Source organism: Pelophylax lessonae, assembly GCF_965119305.1.
Source record: "Pelophylax lessonae genome assembly, chromosome: 11".
NCBI lineage: Eukaryota > Metazoa > Chordata > Amphibia > Anura > Ranidae > Pelophylax > Pelophylax lessonae.
Window position 1 is genome coordinate 1,862,668 of NC_138778.1, and position 14,727 is coordinate 1,877,394.

Here is a 14,727-nt window from a genome sequence, read left to right on the forward strand (position 1 = left end):
CTGGAAGTCATTCAGGGCAGAAGATGAGTGGCGTTGAATTAAGAATGGGATGATGGCAGGGCTGGCCCAAAGCATTGTGCTGGCTGGGTCCAAGAATGAAATGCTGCCCCCCCCCCCCTCCACCAAAAGGCCCCCACATCCATTATTTTATATAAATATAAAATGTGGAAAATATTATATATACTGTTATCTTCCTCCATAACTCACCACCGGACCGGTCCACCAAACACCCGCTGTCTGTCCTCAGTCCTCCTGTGTCTGCCATGGCCACCACCCTAGAAGATCCGGCCTGCCCTGCGTGAGATGGAGTGCGCTAATGTGTGACGTCATTGCGCACACCACGAGCATGTGAGGGAGGTTCCCCGGAGGAGATGCTCTGCCTCCTCATACTCATCAGTTTGTGCTATGGGCGGCAGTATGAGATGGGAAATGCCACCTGAAACGTGCCGCAAACTGACGACACAAAACTGCTGAAAAAAAAAAAATCTTGGTAGTCAATTTGCTTCCCCTCTCTAAGTTCTGCCTAGGTCCAATGGACCCAGTGGGACCCATGGTAGGGCCAGCCCTGGATGTGGGGGGGAGAATCAGGAGGGACAGCTGCACCTGGCACAGTGCCAACACATGGCAAGCCATGCTCCCCCCTTCACAGGCACAACCCAGATCAGTGGCTGGCAACCAGTGGAACATGGCTCCAAGCCCGCTTTCAGAGCTACTGCTGTCACACCATGCTCCAACACGCCCAGTATTGAACCCTACGGACTAAGACTGGGATGCCATTAAAGTTCATGTGTGTGTAAAGGCCGGCGTCCCAATACTTTTGACAATATAGTGTGTGTGTGTGTGATATTCTGCAGAAGGTCCAGGGATTGGACTGCTGAGGACTGGGGAAAGTCATTTTCTCTGATCAATCCCCTTTCCCATTGTTTCGGGCCTCCGGAGAAGGAAAGGTGAGCGCTACTATCAGTCCTGTGCCATGCCTCCTGAGACCATTCATGTGTGGGGGGGGCTTCTCAGCCAAGGGAGGGGCTCACTCACAATTTCCATGAATAAAGAATGGTACAAAAACCTCCTCCGAGAGCAACTTCTCCCAACCATCCAAGAAGAGTTTGGTGAGGAACAATTTCCAGCATGGTGGAGCTCCTTCCCATAAGGATAAACTCCGAACTAAGTGGCTTGGGGAAGAAAACATGGAAATTTTGGATCCATGCCCGGGAAATTCCCCAGACTTTAATCCCATTAGGAACTTGTGGTCAATCCCCAAGAGGCGGGTTGGCCATCAGTCAGGATGTGGCCCAGAAGTTGAGTGACGCCATGCCGGTGAGAATTGCAGAGGTCAGGGAAAAGAAGGGTCACCTCTGCAAATATTCACTCTTTGCATAAACTTCATGTAATTGTCAAAAAAAGCCTCTGCCACTCATGGAATGTTTGTAATTATACTTCTGTATCCCATAGTAACATCTGACACCTATGATGTCATTATACCTCCGTATCCCATAGTAACATCTGACACCTATGATGTCATACTTCCGTATCCCATAGTAACATCTGACACCTATGATGTCATTATACTTCTGTTTTCCATAGTAACATCTGACACCTATGATGTCATTATACTTCCGTATCCCATAGTAACATCTGACACCTATGATGTCATTATACTTCCGTATCCCATAGTAACATCTGACACCTATGATGTCATTATACTTCCGTATCCCATAGTAACATCTGACACCTATGATGTCATTATACTTCTGTATCCCATAGTAACATCTGACACCTATGATGTCATTATACTTCCGTATCCCATAGTAACATCTGACACCTATGATGTCATTATACTTCAGTATCCCATAGTAACATCTGACACCTATGATGTCATTATACTTCCGTATCCCATAGTAACATCTGACACCTATGATGTCATTATACTTCCGTATCCCATAGTAACATCTGACACCTATGATGTCATTATACTTCTGTATCCCATAGTAACATCTGACACCTATGATGTCATTATACTTCCGTATCCCATAGTAACATCTGACACCTATGATGTCATTATACTTCAGTATCCCATAGTAACATCTGACACCTATGATGTCATTATACTTCCGTATCCCATAGTAACATCTGACACCTATGATGTCATACTTCCGTATCCCATAGTAACATCTGACACCTATGATGTCATTATACTTCCGTATCCCATAGTAACATCTGACACCTATGATGTCATTATACTTCCGTATCCCATAGTAACATCTGACACAAAGATCTACAATCCCTGAGGCCGCAGACTTTGTGAAAATTATTATTTGTGTCATTCTCAAAACTTTTGGCCACGGCTGTACTTTCTTTTTTTAATACTTTATTTCTACAAGAGAGAAATCACAGGGAAAGTAGAGATACATGTCATGGACTTGCAATAGTGTTTGGCAGCTTACCTGTTCCTTCATGTCTGTATTAGAGGTCAGACTTCACTTCTGGTTCTTTTTATCATCTCTCCTTCCTGTTCCTGCCCCACCCCAGGTAATCACAGGAAGTCTATATTAACCAGTGCACTGCAGGTCTGCTGTTCAACAGTGCTTGTTAGTTGTCTTCCTGTCTGCCGTGTGCTTGATTTACCTTTCTGTGTACCGGCTTTGGCTTGTCTCTGGCTATTCCTGTTTGCCTGTTACCCTGACCTTTGGCCTGTCCCTTGGTTACCCTCGTCTGCCTGTTACCCCGACCTCGGCTTACCCATCACCATTCCGTGTGTCCTGAGTGGCTGCTTCCCTTCTCTCCCTACGGAGCGTGATCTGGGGGACCCCAGGGGCCACGACCTGGGCCCAGGTGCAGGCAAGTCCATCCTCACCACTAGAGGCTCTGGTGAACACCTGCTGGGTCTTAGACTCCGCGCCCTGGGGAATCTTGGGCTCACGTTCCTGTCCATCCACAGCAGTTTGCTATCGGGTTCACTACCTTGCGCTGCACCCCTGCCTCCAACAGGGTGCAGTTGTCACCTGGCCACAGGTGACCTGACAATACAAATGACATAAATGTCCAGAAATCAAACATATTCAGATGGGACTCAGTACTGGGGAGATAGTAGGTGGACACAGAGGCCGGTACACAGGAAAAAAGGTAATCCTAACAAGCCGACAATAAGGATTCCCTGTACCCCGTGTGTCATTTTATCCAATAGAAACCATGGATAAAAGAATGAAAAAATGGTGGTTCAAGTCCAGACACCCCGATGTCAAACCATATGGGGAACTATTGGCACCCCATATTTATTGTGAAGCAAATTTCACTCTGGACAATAATCCGCAGATTAGCAATCTGTAGTCCCGGTCACACCGCAGCGTTTTGTAGTTTGATGCTCGAAGCTACAAAACGCTGGAGGAGAAAAAAAATCAATGATTCTCTATGGAGACGATTCACATCTCCACTCAAAGTCGCCTGAAGCTAAAAAAGTTCTGGATCTTCTTTTGTAGCTTGAATCGGGCAGATTTGGGCATTTCGGCATGTTTTAATTCCAATAGAAGTACATAGAAATGCACGATTCATGCGTTTTTATGTGCTTTGCGTGTTTTGTCGTGCGACTTTGCCTTTGTTGCGAGTTCTCCTGACTCGGGAAGTGGATGAATAACATAGCAACAAACGATGAAACAGATGATCTTTTATCTATTGGCTAATAAAAAAAACGCTGCAAAAACGCACATAAACATGCATAAAAACGTGCCAAAGTTGCTCAAAAAATGCGCCAAAATGGATCATAAAAATGCGGAAAGGCGCTGCGCCCAGGTGTGAATGCAGCCTTAACTGTAGATATTCAGAGATATGAATAGGTATAGAAAACTGTATCTGGGACATGATCACAAACATGGTGACCGAGTTAGAGCAGGTGATTTGGCTGCGGCTGTGTGTCTTTACGCTCGTCCATCGCACTTCCATTGTGGTGTTAAAAATCTTGCTTGTTGCATTTTTTGCCAGTTAAAAAAAACTGCACCAAAAACGCACCTTCCTGTTAAAATGCATTGAAAATGTACACAAAAAAACGCATCAATAACGCACCTGTGTTACGTTTTTGATGCGGTTTTTGAGTCACGTGACCAATGAAAAGCACAGCAAAATCGCGGCAAAAAACTTTGGTGAATCTCCAGTGAAAAAATACATAAAAACACACTCATGTTTTCCGTTGCCCCCCCCCAGCACCCAGGAATCAGCTGCTGGTTATGTGCGCTGCAACAGCCGGCGTGCTCCAAACCCCAATTTATTATTTTGTTTTAGTCTGTTGTGGAGGTGACACCTCATTATCAGCTTTGTAGACTTTGCTTTACATAAGTGACTGAGCAATGAAGCCAGCGGATGGAGATGCTGGCCAGGTACCGAGCATTTTCAGAATGAGTTTGGCAGCCCACATATCTTTCTCATGACAGGTCCTCTTTAAATGTTCATGTGAAATCGCAGCGTCCGAATACCCCCAGTCCTCATTTTATTTACAAAGTGCCGCACAGGGACTGCGGATCGCTAAATTATGTGCAAAATGTACAAAAACTGCGAGAACGACTCTAAATTATTCATATCGCAGGAAGAGCAGAAATGCAGCTGTGAGATTCTGACTAAATAATAAATTACTAGGAAGACACAAATGTCCCACGGCGGAGAGGATCAGCCAATCAGAACTCAGAGCCAAGACCGCCTGACACGGTGCCTAGGCATTTGGTTAGGTGATCAGATCCTGTTGAAGAAGTTACTGTTACTTTATACAGCTTCAATCGAACATGTACTGAGAGAGTACATAGCCATTCCTGAATTCACCTTCATAAAATGCCAGTTGCCTGAGTGATCCAAGAGCTTCCAAATGTTCAAGCACAGCCAGGCAGATAGCATTTTCAGATGGGATCTCCAACAGCAGTGGCCATATCTCTGTTGGTACATAAGGCACTTGTCATTTTCTTGAAAATATTATCGTCACATAATATAATCATCACATGAACATAATATCTTCACAATCATTATCATCGTAATAGTTATTATTATACAGGATTTATATATTACTATTATAATTATAACAGGATTTACTGTATAAATTATTATTATTATTAGTATTATGCAGGATTTATATATTTTCTTATTATAATTGTAATACAGGATTTACAGTATCTGACAAAAGTAAGTACACCCCTCCCATGTGACAACACTGAAGAAATGAGACTTTGCTACAATGTAAAGTAGTGAGTGTACAGCTTGTATAACAGTGTAAATTTACTGTCCCCTCAAAATAACTCAACACACAGCCATTAATGTCTAAACCGCTGGCAACAAAAGTCAGTACACCCCTAAGTGACAATCTCCAAATTGGGCCCAAAGTGTGAATATTTTGTGTGGCCACCATTATTTTCCAGCACTGCCTTAACCCTCTTGGGCATGGAGTTCACCAGAGCTTCACAGGTTGTCACTGGAGTCCTCTTCCCCTCCTCCATGATGACATCACAGGGCCTCTTCCCCTCCTCCACCTTCTGTTTGAGGATCCCCACAGATGCTCAATAGGGTTTAGGTCTGGAGACATGCTTGGCCAGTCCCTCACCTTTACCCTCAGAGGTGACCTGGGAGTAAAAAAAGAGCTTTGTGGTGTCATTGGTTAGGAAGGGGCGTATTTTGGAGGTTGAGGCAGGATGATTTGGACAGGGATTGGATGTGGGGCTTGAAGGAGAGTTCAAAGTCCAGGGTTACCCCTAGCACCCTGGCATGCAGGGATGGGTTGATGGTTGTGCCATTGATCTTGACAGAGAAGTCAGGGGAAGGGGAATGTGCGGGGGAAATATTATGAGCTCGGTTTTGGATAGATTATGTTTGGGGAAGTGGTGTGACATCCAGGCTGATATGTCTGTTAGTAAATCAGTGATAGGTGAGGAGACTGAAGGAGTGAGCTGAGGGGTAGAGAGATACATTCGGGTGTTGTCAGCGTAGAAAAGATCTAAAAAGCCATAAAAAGGCGATCAGCTGACCCAGGGTGGAGATGTAGATGGAGAATGGGAGAGGTCCAAGAACAGAACCTTGGGGGACCCCGACAGAGAAAGGAAGAAGAGAAGAGGATGTAGAATTGTAGGTGACACTGAGGGTACGGTGGGATAAGTTGGATAAGAAACGGTGAAGAGTAAAGTCAGAGAGACCTGGAGATTTATTGAGAAGAAGGGGAGGTCCACTGTCTCAAAGGCAGCCAACATTTCAGGAGTCGGAGTACAGAAAAGTGTCCATTGCATTTAGCCATTAGTAGGTCGTTTGTGAGGTTTAGGAGAGCGGTTTTTGTGGAGTGTTGACTGGGAAATTCAGACTGAAGGGAATCAGGAAGGTTCTCAGTCGTTCAAAGAGTTTGGATAAAAAGGGGAGCAAAGAGATTGGTTGTTGAGATTGGTGGGGTCTAGGGAAGGCTTTTTAAGTATAGGGGTGACTAGTGCATGGTTTAGAGAGTTGGGGAAGATGCCAGAAGGGAGGGGGAGATTGAAGATGTGGATTGGATAGTGTAGGATAGAGCCAGAGGGTGAACGTAGCATTTGAGAGGGAACTGGGTCCAGGGGTTCAGGTGGTTAGGAGGGCATTAGTAAGAAGTTCAGCAACCCATCTATAGTGGTGGGGTTGAATGAGGGAAGTAATGATTGTACCTGTGGACATGGGGTGATAATTGGGGGAGGTATCTGCACTAAGAAGAGTTCATCACAAATTGTATCAATCTTATTTTTGAAGTGATTGGCGATCTCCTGGGCAGTGAGTGAGTTAGTGGGTGGGGGATGAAGTAGAGACCTAAAGGTAGAGAAGAGTTGATGGGGACTGGATGAGAAGGTGTTAATGAGGGTGATAAAATAGGTGAGGAGACAGGAACTGTATTTTTTGAAGGCAGATTTCTATTGGTTGAAGCCTTTGTGAGACTTAAGTCTTACGCCACAAACGCTCAAGAGCGCGGCTACATTATTATTTGAGACTTCTGGTGTCATCTGTTTGCCACCCTTGTAGGGGTCAGGGCCTGATTGTGTGTAGTGAGGGGGACCAGCTTGTCTCGGTAGGGTGACAGTGAGCTGTTGTACACAGAAGTGGCCAGGATGGGGCAAGACAGGGGTGAGATTTTGTCATTGAGGTGGTCAATACCAGAGTAGAGGAGAGAAGGGTTGTGGTGGTGAAGGTTTCTATGGGTAATTTTTAGGTGGTTGGAGGGAGAGAAGGTGAAAGACAGGGAGAGAGGGAAATCAACAAGGTGGTTTAGAGAGAAGGAATTGTTGGAGAGATTGCACGGAGTTCATAGGTAGGAGAAAACAAGGTCTATAGTGTTGCCGTCACAGCGGGTAGAAGCATGTATCCATTGTGTACCCATTGTTTATCCATTGTGTATACATTGTGTATCCATTGTGTATCCATTGCTCCAGGTCAAAAGTGGTGGTTTTGGAAGTAGGAGGAGTATTTGTATTATCAGGAATGTTGAATTTGCAGAGAACGATAGTGGGAATTTCAGAATAGAGAAAGTAGGGTAGCCAAGCAGAGAAGTCATCAAGGAAGGCCGATACCGGCCCGGGGAGCTGGTAGGTCACAGCAATTCTTAAAGAAACGGGAAACAAATATATGTGTATATATGAACGTCAGGGTCCCTTTAGATTGTAAGCTCATTGGGAGGGAAGGGGGGCTGATTTGAATGTATAATATATATGTAAGGTGCTGCGTAACAATATAAGTGCTGCCTGTAATAAATACATAATAATAAATATTAGCTAGAGTTTGCCTTCAATTTGTTAGTGTATTTAAATCTGCTCAATACACTCCCCTCCCCCCAGATCTGCTGTGCCTCATGTGCTCCTTCATCCAGAGTGGGGGGAGCTCTAGTACAGGAGTTGTGTTACTGGCCACATCAGCAGGTGAAAATAAAGGGGAAAAAAGCCTAAAAAACAAAAACAAATGCAGCCTCTATAATTTTTAGTAAGCTGCAACATATTACAATTTTGGTTTGGGGTTTAATACCCTTTCGGAGGGGGGGGGCAGTTGGGGTGGCCGTAAACCCGTGGCACAACTGCAGCCATCTCCCCTCTCCAAAACTGTAGAAACTGTACAAATAAAATAATAATAGTCAGCGCTAGGAGTTTCGATATCTCGGCAGCTAACATCAAGGTTGGACCTACAAAAGACAAAATAATGTTCAAAGTGAAAATGTGGCGCCAAAAAAATGAGTTTATACTTTGACGGGCGATTTAAGTTTTCTGCATCTTAATTGGATGCACATGTTATGGTGAAGAAGGAAATACATTAAAGTTGAAAATTCGAAAGAGACTTTTTCACCTAATTTGAAATATTTATTGTTTTTTTTGGCGCTACATTTTCAAGTTGAACAAGAAATTGTACAAGCCTCAAAAGACAAAAACAGACCAATAAAAAAGAAAAAAGAAAAATAAAATGTCAAAAAGAGAAAATAAGAAGCAAAAGTACAAAAACAAATACATAAAAAAAAAGAAAAAAAAGAAAAAATAAGCAAAAGGACAAAAAAGAAGAAAAAAACAAAAGCTCAAAAAGAGAAAATAGGAATCAAAAGGACAAAAACAAACAAATAATATACACTGTATATATATATAGTAAACCCTCCTCCGTTGCGGGGGTTACGTTCCGGACCCAGCTGCGAAAAGTGAAAATCCGCGAAATAGAAAAACCCTATTAAAATGCATTGTAGGCGGGGTTTATTTTACTGTCACTGTGCGTGTAAAAACATTTTGAGGTCTTTAAACACACTTTTAATACAATAGAAACTCATTTAAACACATAAAAGATACTGAGAGACAGAGCAAGAGCTATGGAAAACACAAAAATATTTCATTTTTAATGATTTATATAGTAAAATAACATTACAAAAAAACTGCAATATACCGGGACCGCAAGAACTGAACCGCGATGGAGCGGGGGTTTACTGTGTATATATATATATATACAAAAGAGAAAAAAGAGAAACTAAGAAGCAAAAGGACAAAAACAATGGAAAAAAAAAAAGAAAAGCTCAAAAAGAGAAATTAAAAGGCAATAGGACAAAAATAAACAAATTAAAAAAAAATTAAAAGCTCAAAAAGAGAAAATAAGACAAAAAGTACAAAAACAAACGCATAAAAAGAAAAAGAAAAAAGAAAAGAAGAGGCAAAAGAGGAGAGGTAAGAAGGCAAGACTTACAGGTGAAATAGCTGGAAGTACCAGAAGAGGAAAGGAGGTGCAGCAGATTTTGAGACGCGTAACGGAAATAAGGGAAGACCAAAGCCAAGCGAAGGTGGAAAAGATGAGAAGAGCGGTGAAGAGCCAGACACAAAGAAGGGAGAAACAATGGATACGTAAAGTAAGAAGACAGAAGGATAGAGAGAGAAGCCAACGTCACAGCCCCCTCTTCCCCTCCCTCTCCTCTCTCTCTCTCCCTCGCTCTCTCCTTCGCTGTTCCTGACTGATGAGAAGCTTCAGTCTTCTCCACAAGACGGTCCTTTCCCCGGGCCGGCTGCGCTAACGCTCTCATGGAGCTCAACTCCTCCGGCCCGGGGAACTTGTCCAGCCCGGACCCCAGGGGCCACAGAACGGAGGAGCTGATCATCACGTCTACCTTCGGCACTATCTTGTCTTTGATGTACGTTGCTGGGATGGCAGGCAACGTGTACACCTTGGTGGTGATGTGTCACTCCATGAGGTACGCCGCGTCCATGTACATCTCCATCATCAACTTGGCCCTGGCGGACCTTCTCTACCTGTCCAGCATCCCGTTCATTGTCTGCACCTCCTTTGTGAAGGACTGGTACTTCGGAGACATCGGCTGCAGGATACTACTGAGCCTTGACCTCTTCACCATGCACGCCAGCATCTTCACCCTCACCGTCATGTGCACAGAGAGGTACATGGCCGTCACCAAGCCTCTGGACACCGTCCGGAGGTCCAAGGGCTACCGGAAGTCCATAGTGGTGGCCGTGTGGCTCCTGTCCCTTCTTCTGACGTTGCCCATGATGATTATGATGACACTGAGAGAGGCCGAGGGCAAAGGGGGTAAGAGGATGTGCGCGCCCACCTGGAGCGAGGACGCCTACAGGACTTACTTGACGGTACTTTTTAGCACCAGCATCATGGCCCCCGGGTTGGTGATTGGCTACCTCTACACCCGCCTGGCCAGGACCTACCTGGAATCTCAGCGGAACCCCATCAGCAAGAAGGAGAACAAGAGGTCCCCCAAACAGAAGGTGCTAATTATGATCTTCAGCATTGTTCTGGTCTTCTGGGCTTGTTTCCTGCCTTTTTGGATCTGGCAGCTGGTCAGACTCTACGACATGTCCCCACCGCTCTCGTCCCAAACCCAAAAGTGCATTAACTACTTGGTCACCTGCCTGACCTACAGCAACAGCTGCATCAACCCTTTCCTCTACACCCTCCTCACCAAGAACTACCGGGAGTACCTGAAGAACCGCCACAAAAAGTTCTACCGGTTCACCTCGGCCTTCCGTAAAAGGGGGTCCAGCCTGCAGTGCTCCTCGTGGGGCCGTTCCATGTCCTCCAGCAACCACTTCGACTACGTGTCGGAATCTATGGGCATGACTTGTGTCAGGGACATCAAGTGACTGGAAGAGGTCTTAGGTTCGGCATTGGCTTCACGCTCACTGCGTAGGAAGGGAACCGCTGACCACGGTAAGAATTAATGACAACCTAACTCTTTCACTGCTTTCCCGCTGCTTCAGAGGCAATAAATCGAATTCCTTCCAGTTGGGACTTTATTGGTCCTGACTGGTAGGAAATAAATGTAATGTATGTGGTCCACCAATTCCGGTTAGTAGAGTTCAGAGACGTATCAGATCACTAGCGTTGTGTGTAGCCTACGCCCAATAACGAGATCTTTTGTAATCAGCTGGTTCCTGAGCAGCTGGTTGGGGAGGTGAGCAGAACCCCCCCAACAACTGAAGAGGTTTCCTGCTGCTCCTTCTTAATACCTCCCCTTTAATGAAACAACCCTCTGTAAGCCAGAACCAAGGAATTGTATGAACTTGGCTCAAAGTTTGCAGCCATGCCCCCGAATTCCTTCCAGTTGGGACTTTATTGGTCCTGATTGGTAGGAAATAAATGTAATGTATGTGGTCCACCAATTCCGGTTAGGAAGGTTCAGAGACGTATCAGATCACTAGCATTATGTGTAGCCTACGGCCAATAAAGAGATCTTTTGCAATCAGCTGGTTCCTGAGCAGCTGGGTGAGGAGGTGAGCAGAACCTCCCCCTCCCCCCCCCCCCAGACAACTGAAGAGGTTTCCCCTGCTGCTCCTTTCAAAAACCTCCCCTTTAATGAAACAACCCTCTGTAAGCCAGAACCAAGGAATTTTATGAACTTGACTCAAAGTTTGCAGCCATGCCCCCGAATTCCTTCCAGTTGGGACTTTATTGGTCCTAACTGGTAGGAAATAAATGTAATGTATGTGGTCCACCAATTCCAGTTAGTAGGGTTCAAAGTTTGCAGCCATCCCCTCTCCAAAAAAAGCTTTCCAGGCCACACCCCTTTTTTGAGTATTTTAAACAAGCCATGCCCATTTCGAATGCTATATCGCCCCAGGCGCAGGAAGTTCTCGGTTAAATATTGCAGCTTTAACTCACTTCAATAGAATTTTCCATGTTTTTATTTATTTTTATGACAATGTGGTAGGGTGCCCCTTTTCTTCTTCGCACCCTCGGCAGCTGCCTTTGCTGCCCTAATTTGCTTACAGATTGCCTTTGAAGTGGTCACGTTTCTCTCGTTTCTCTCGTTTTTCTGGCTGTGGAGGAGCAGTTTTCTCTGCAGTATACAGCAGTGGACAGACTGAGATATCAGCACAGCATGCAGTATCTGTGTCTCTGCAATGCTAAAGGTGGGCACAGAGATGAGATCTCACCGTCTATCATGGCATTGGTCCATTGGCCTGTATTGGCCGGTCGGGAATATCCCAACCTGGTGACCGCTGGTTCACCCCAGATCTGTCACTCAGAGGCTGCCTATCAATGTAGAGGGGTGCCATCCAACATCCAATCATTTTGGGTCTGTTTGGGAAGATGATCTGAATGTATTGGAGAAATGATTGATGGGAAATGCCGCCTGAGTTCTGTGCCCTGATTGGATATGTAAGGAATGTAGCAAAATATGATAACCAGATTGTTCTTTAGCGATTGCTGCTATAAAATAGGGGAGACACCCAGGGGCAGACTGGCAACTTTCAGCCCAGGGGGCAATAACAAACCAGAGGCCCATGGTTCAGCAACTCAGCTCCCCTTCCCACTCTCCCTCTTCCCATCCCCCTCCTGACCCCCATTCCAGGCTGAAACCCTGCTCCAGGTACTCTCTACTCACCTCCAGGCTGAATCCGGGTTCCCAACCTGGCCAGCAGGGGGCGGTTGGGGGAGCTGAGACAGCTCGGTTGGGGCTGGCCAGGGGAGGAGAGTCTCAAGTGGGGCATGGAACCGGCCTCTGCTCAAACACAGTTTACACCATCCATGATGGGGGGGAGGCCTGAACTCTGTCCTTGTCTTCATCCCGCACTCAGTAGGTCAGTGGCAGAAACTTTTTACTTCTCTTCACCAGGAATCCTTTAGGCATGTTTGCGGCAGAAGCGGTGCAGCCTTTTTACAGGACATCAGAGCGGCCCAGGGGGCAATTGCCCCCCTGCCCCTGGCCCAGTCCTCCCCTGGAGACACCACAGATTTATAAGAGAGACCAGGAGTCTCCAAACTAGGACCCCAGGTCAGTGCCATCTTAAGAGCATTAAAGGGCCCCGGGCAATGCAGTGCACTGGGGCCCCCGCCTACACAATCACCCACCAGAATAAAAATGCAAATTATGGATCAGGCGATATTTATTGGTACAGCAGTGCCAGGCTAATGACAGCTTTCAAGTTCGGGGGCTGGGTCCGGTGACCACACACACGGACGGGAGTCAGACCCGATTGTCCTGTGTGCGCCTGTTCCTGTGGAGGTGGACAGGCATTCCTGTAGTTCTGGGCTCCCCCTCCACGGCCCAAATGGCCTGACAGCAGCGGAGGGCCGACAGGCGCTTGCCACCTGCTAAGTTTGGCGGCGGGATGCATGCGGGAATCGGGACTAATGCTTGGCTGGTGCTGGGTCACTGGGCAGGTGGAGCCCCCCAGCAACTGCCCAGCGTGCCCATTCTGTAAGGTGGCCCTGCCCCCGGCCACATCCGACCAACTACAAGACTTTACCCAGCTTGCAGAAACTTCTCCTGTATGTTGGGGGGCTCCGATATGAAGAGTGGGGCACTGATGTGAGGGGGGTTCTAATGTGGGGCGTCTAATGTAAGGTGGCTATGATGTGAAAGGGGGGCTCTGATGTAAAAGGGGAACTCTGTTGTTAAGGGGAAGTTCTAAAGTAAAAGGGGGGACTGTGATGTAAAGCGGGAGGGGGGGCTCTGATGTGCAAGGGGGGCTCTGATGCGAAGGGGGCTCTGATGCGAAGGGGGCTCTGATGTGCAAGGGGGACCCTGATGTTATCAGAGGGACTCTGAAGTGAAAGCGGAAGTTCTAAAGTAAAAATGGGGGACTTGGATGTGGGGGGGGGGGGACTTTGATGGGAGGGGGGGCTCTGCAGTAAAAGTGGAAGTTCTAAAGTGGAAGGGGGAACCCTGACTTGAAATAGAGAACTCTGATGTGAAGGTGGGGGAGTCTGATTGTAAGGAGGGACTCTGGTGTGAAGGAGGAGGGGGGGGGGGCTCTTAGTGGAAGGCTAACTCTGATGGGAAGGGGGAGCTCTAAAGTGAAAGGGGGGGGACTGATATGAAGAAGTGGAACCCGATGTGATGGAAGTGGGGTCCTGATTGAAAGGAGGACTACGGATGTGATATGGGGGGCTTCTTATGTTAAGTAGAGACTCTGATATAAAAGGGGGACGCTGGTGTGAACAGGGGACTATTGATTTGGTGGGGGGCTTGTGTTGTAAAAGTAGTAATGTTGGGGGGGGGGGGGGCGAGGGCCTGATGTGAAAGGGGCCCTCTGAGGTGGATGGGGGACTATTGATTTGTTGAGGTGCTTCTGATGTGAAGGTAGTGATGGGGGGGCTCTGATGAAAAGGAGAGACTCTGATGTGAAAGGGGGACTATTCATTTGGTGGGGGGCTTCTGATGTGAAAGTAGTGGGGGAGGGGGAGCTCTGATGTGATGGGGGGGTGTTCTGATGGGATGGAGAGAATCTGATGTAGAGGGGGGGCTAAATTTCTGGTGGGGGGCATCTGATGTGAAAGTAGTGGGGGAGGGGGGGCTCTGATGTGATGGGGGGGTTCTGATAGGAAGGAGAGAATCTGATGTAGAAGTGGGGGGGGCTACATTTTTGATGGGGGGCATCTGATGTGAAAGTAGTGGGGGAGGGGGGGGGCTCTGATGTGATGGGGGGAGGGGTTCTGATAGGAAGGAGAGAATCTGATGTAGAAGTGGGGGGGGGGGCTACATTTTTGATGGGGGGCTTCTGATGTGAAATTATTTCTTGGATTGTGTTTATTATTGTATAAAAATGTTTTTTTTTTTTTTGGGGATTTGAAAATTTGTGAAATATACAACGTTTCCCCTGTAATAAAGAATTCGGAGCCCCGCCCATAGATCAACATTCCCACCAAACAAATGATAGATTGTTGAAGGGACGGCACCGCGAACGCTCCACGTAATGCCGGCCCTTTAAATCGCTGTGAGTGACTATTTTGCGCATGTGACTGGAGAGGGCGCCATATTACATTTAATGG

The 14,727-nt window shown here is 46.5% G+C and overlaps 1 protein-coding gene across 1 annotated transcript; it reads left to right on the forward strand.

The window, feature by feature from the left end:
* Positions 1 to 9,448: 9,448 nt before the first annotated feature.
* On the forward strand, positions 9,449 to 10,630 carry LOC309566353 (urotensin-2 receptor-like). The gene has a single exon (XM_082271477.1). The coding sequence runs from the start codon at positions 9,507 to 9,509 to the stop codon at positions 10,590 to 10,592; it is 1,086 nt and encodes a 361-aa protein (XP_082127603.1). The 5' UTR covers positions 9,449 to 9,506; the 3' UTR covers positions 10,593 to 10,630.
* The last annotated feature ends 4,097 nt before the right edge of the window (positions 10,631 to 14,727 follow it).

What these genes read in the sequence shown, in the direction of transcription:
- LOC309566353 (XM_082271477.1), top strand. Translation starts at nt 9,507, where the DNA reads ATGGAGCTCAACTCCTCCGGCCCGGGGAACTTGTCCAGCCCGGACCCC.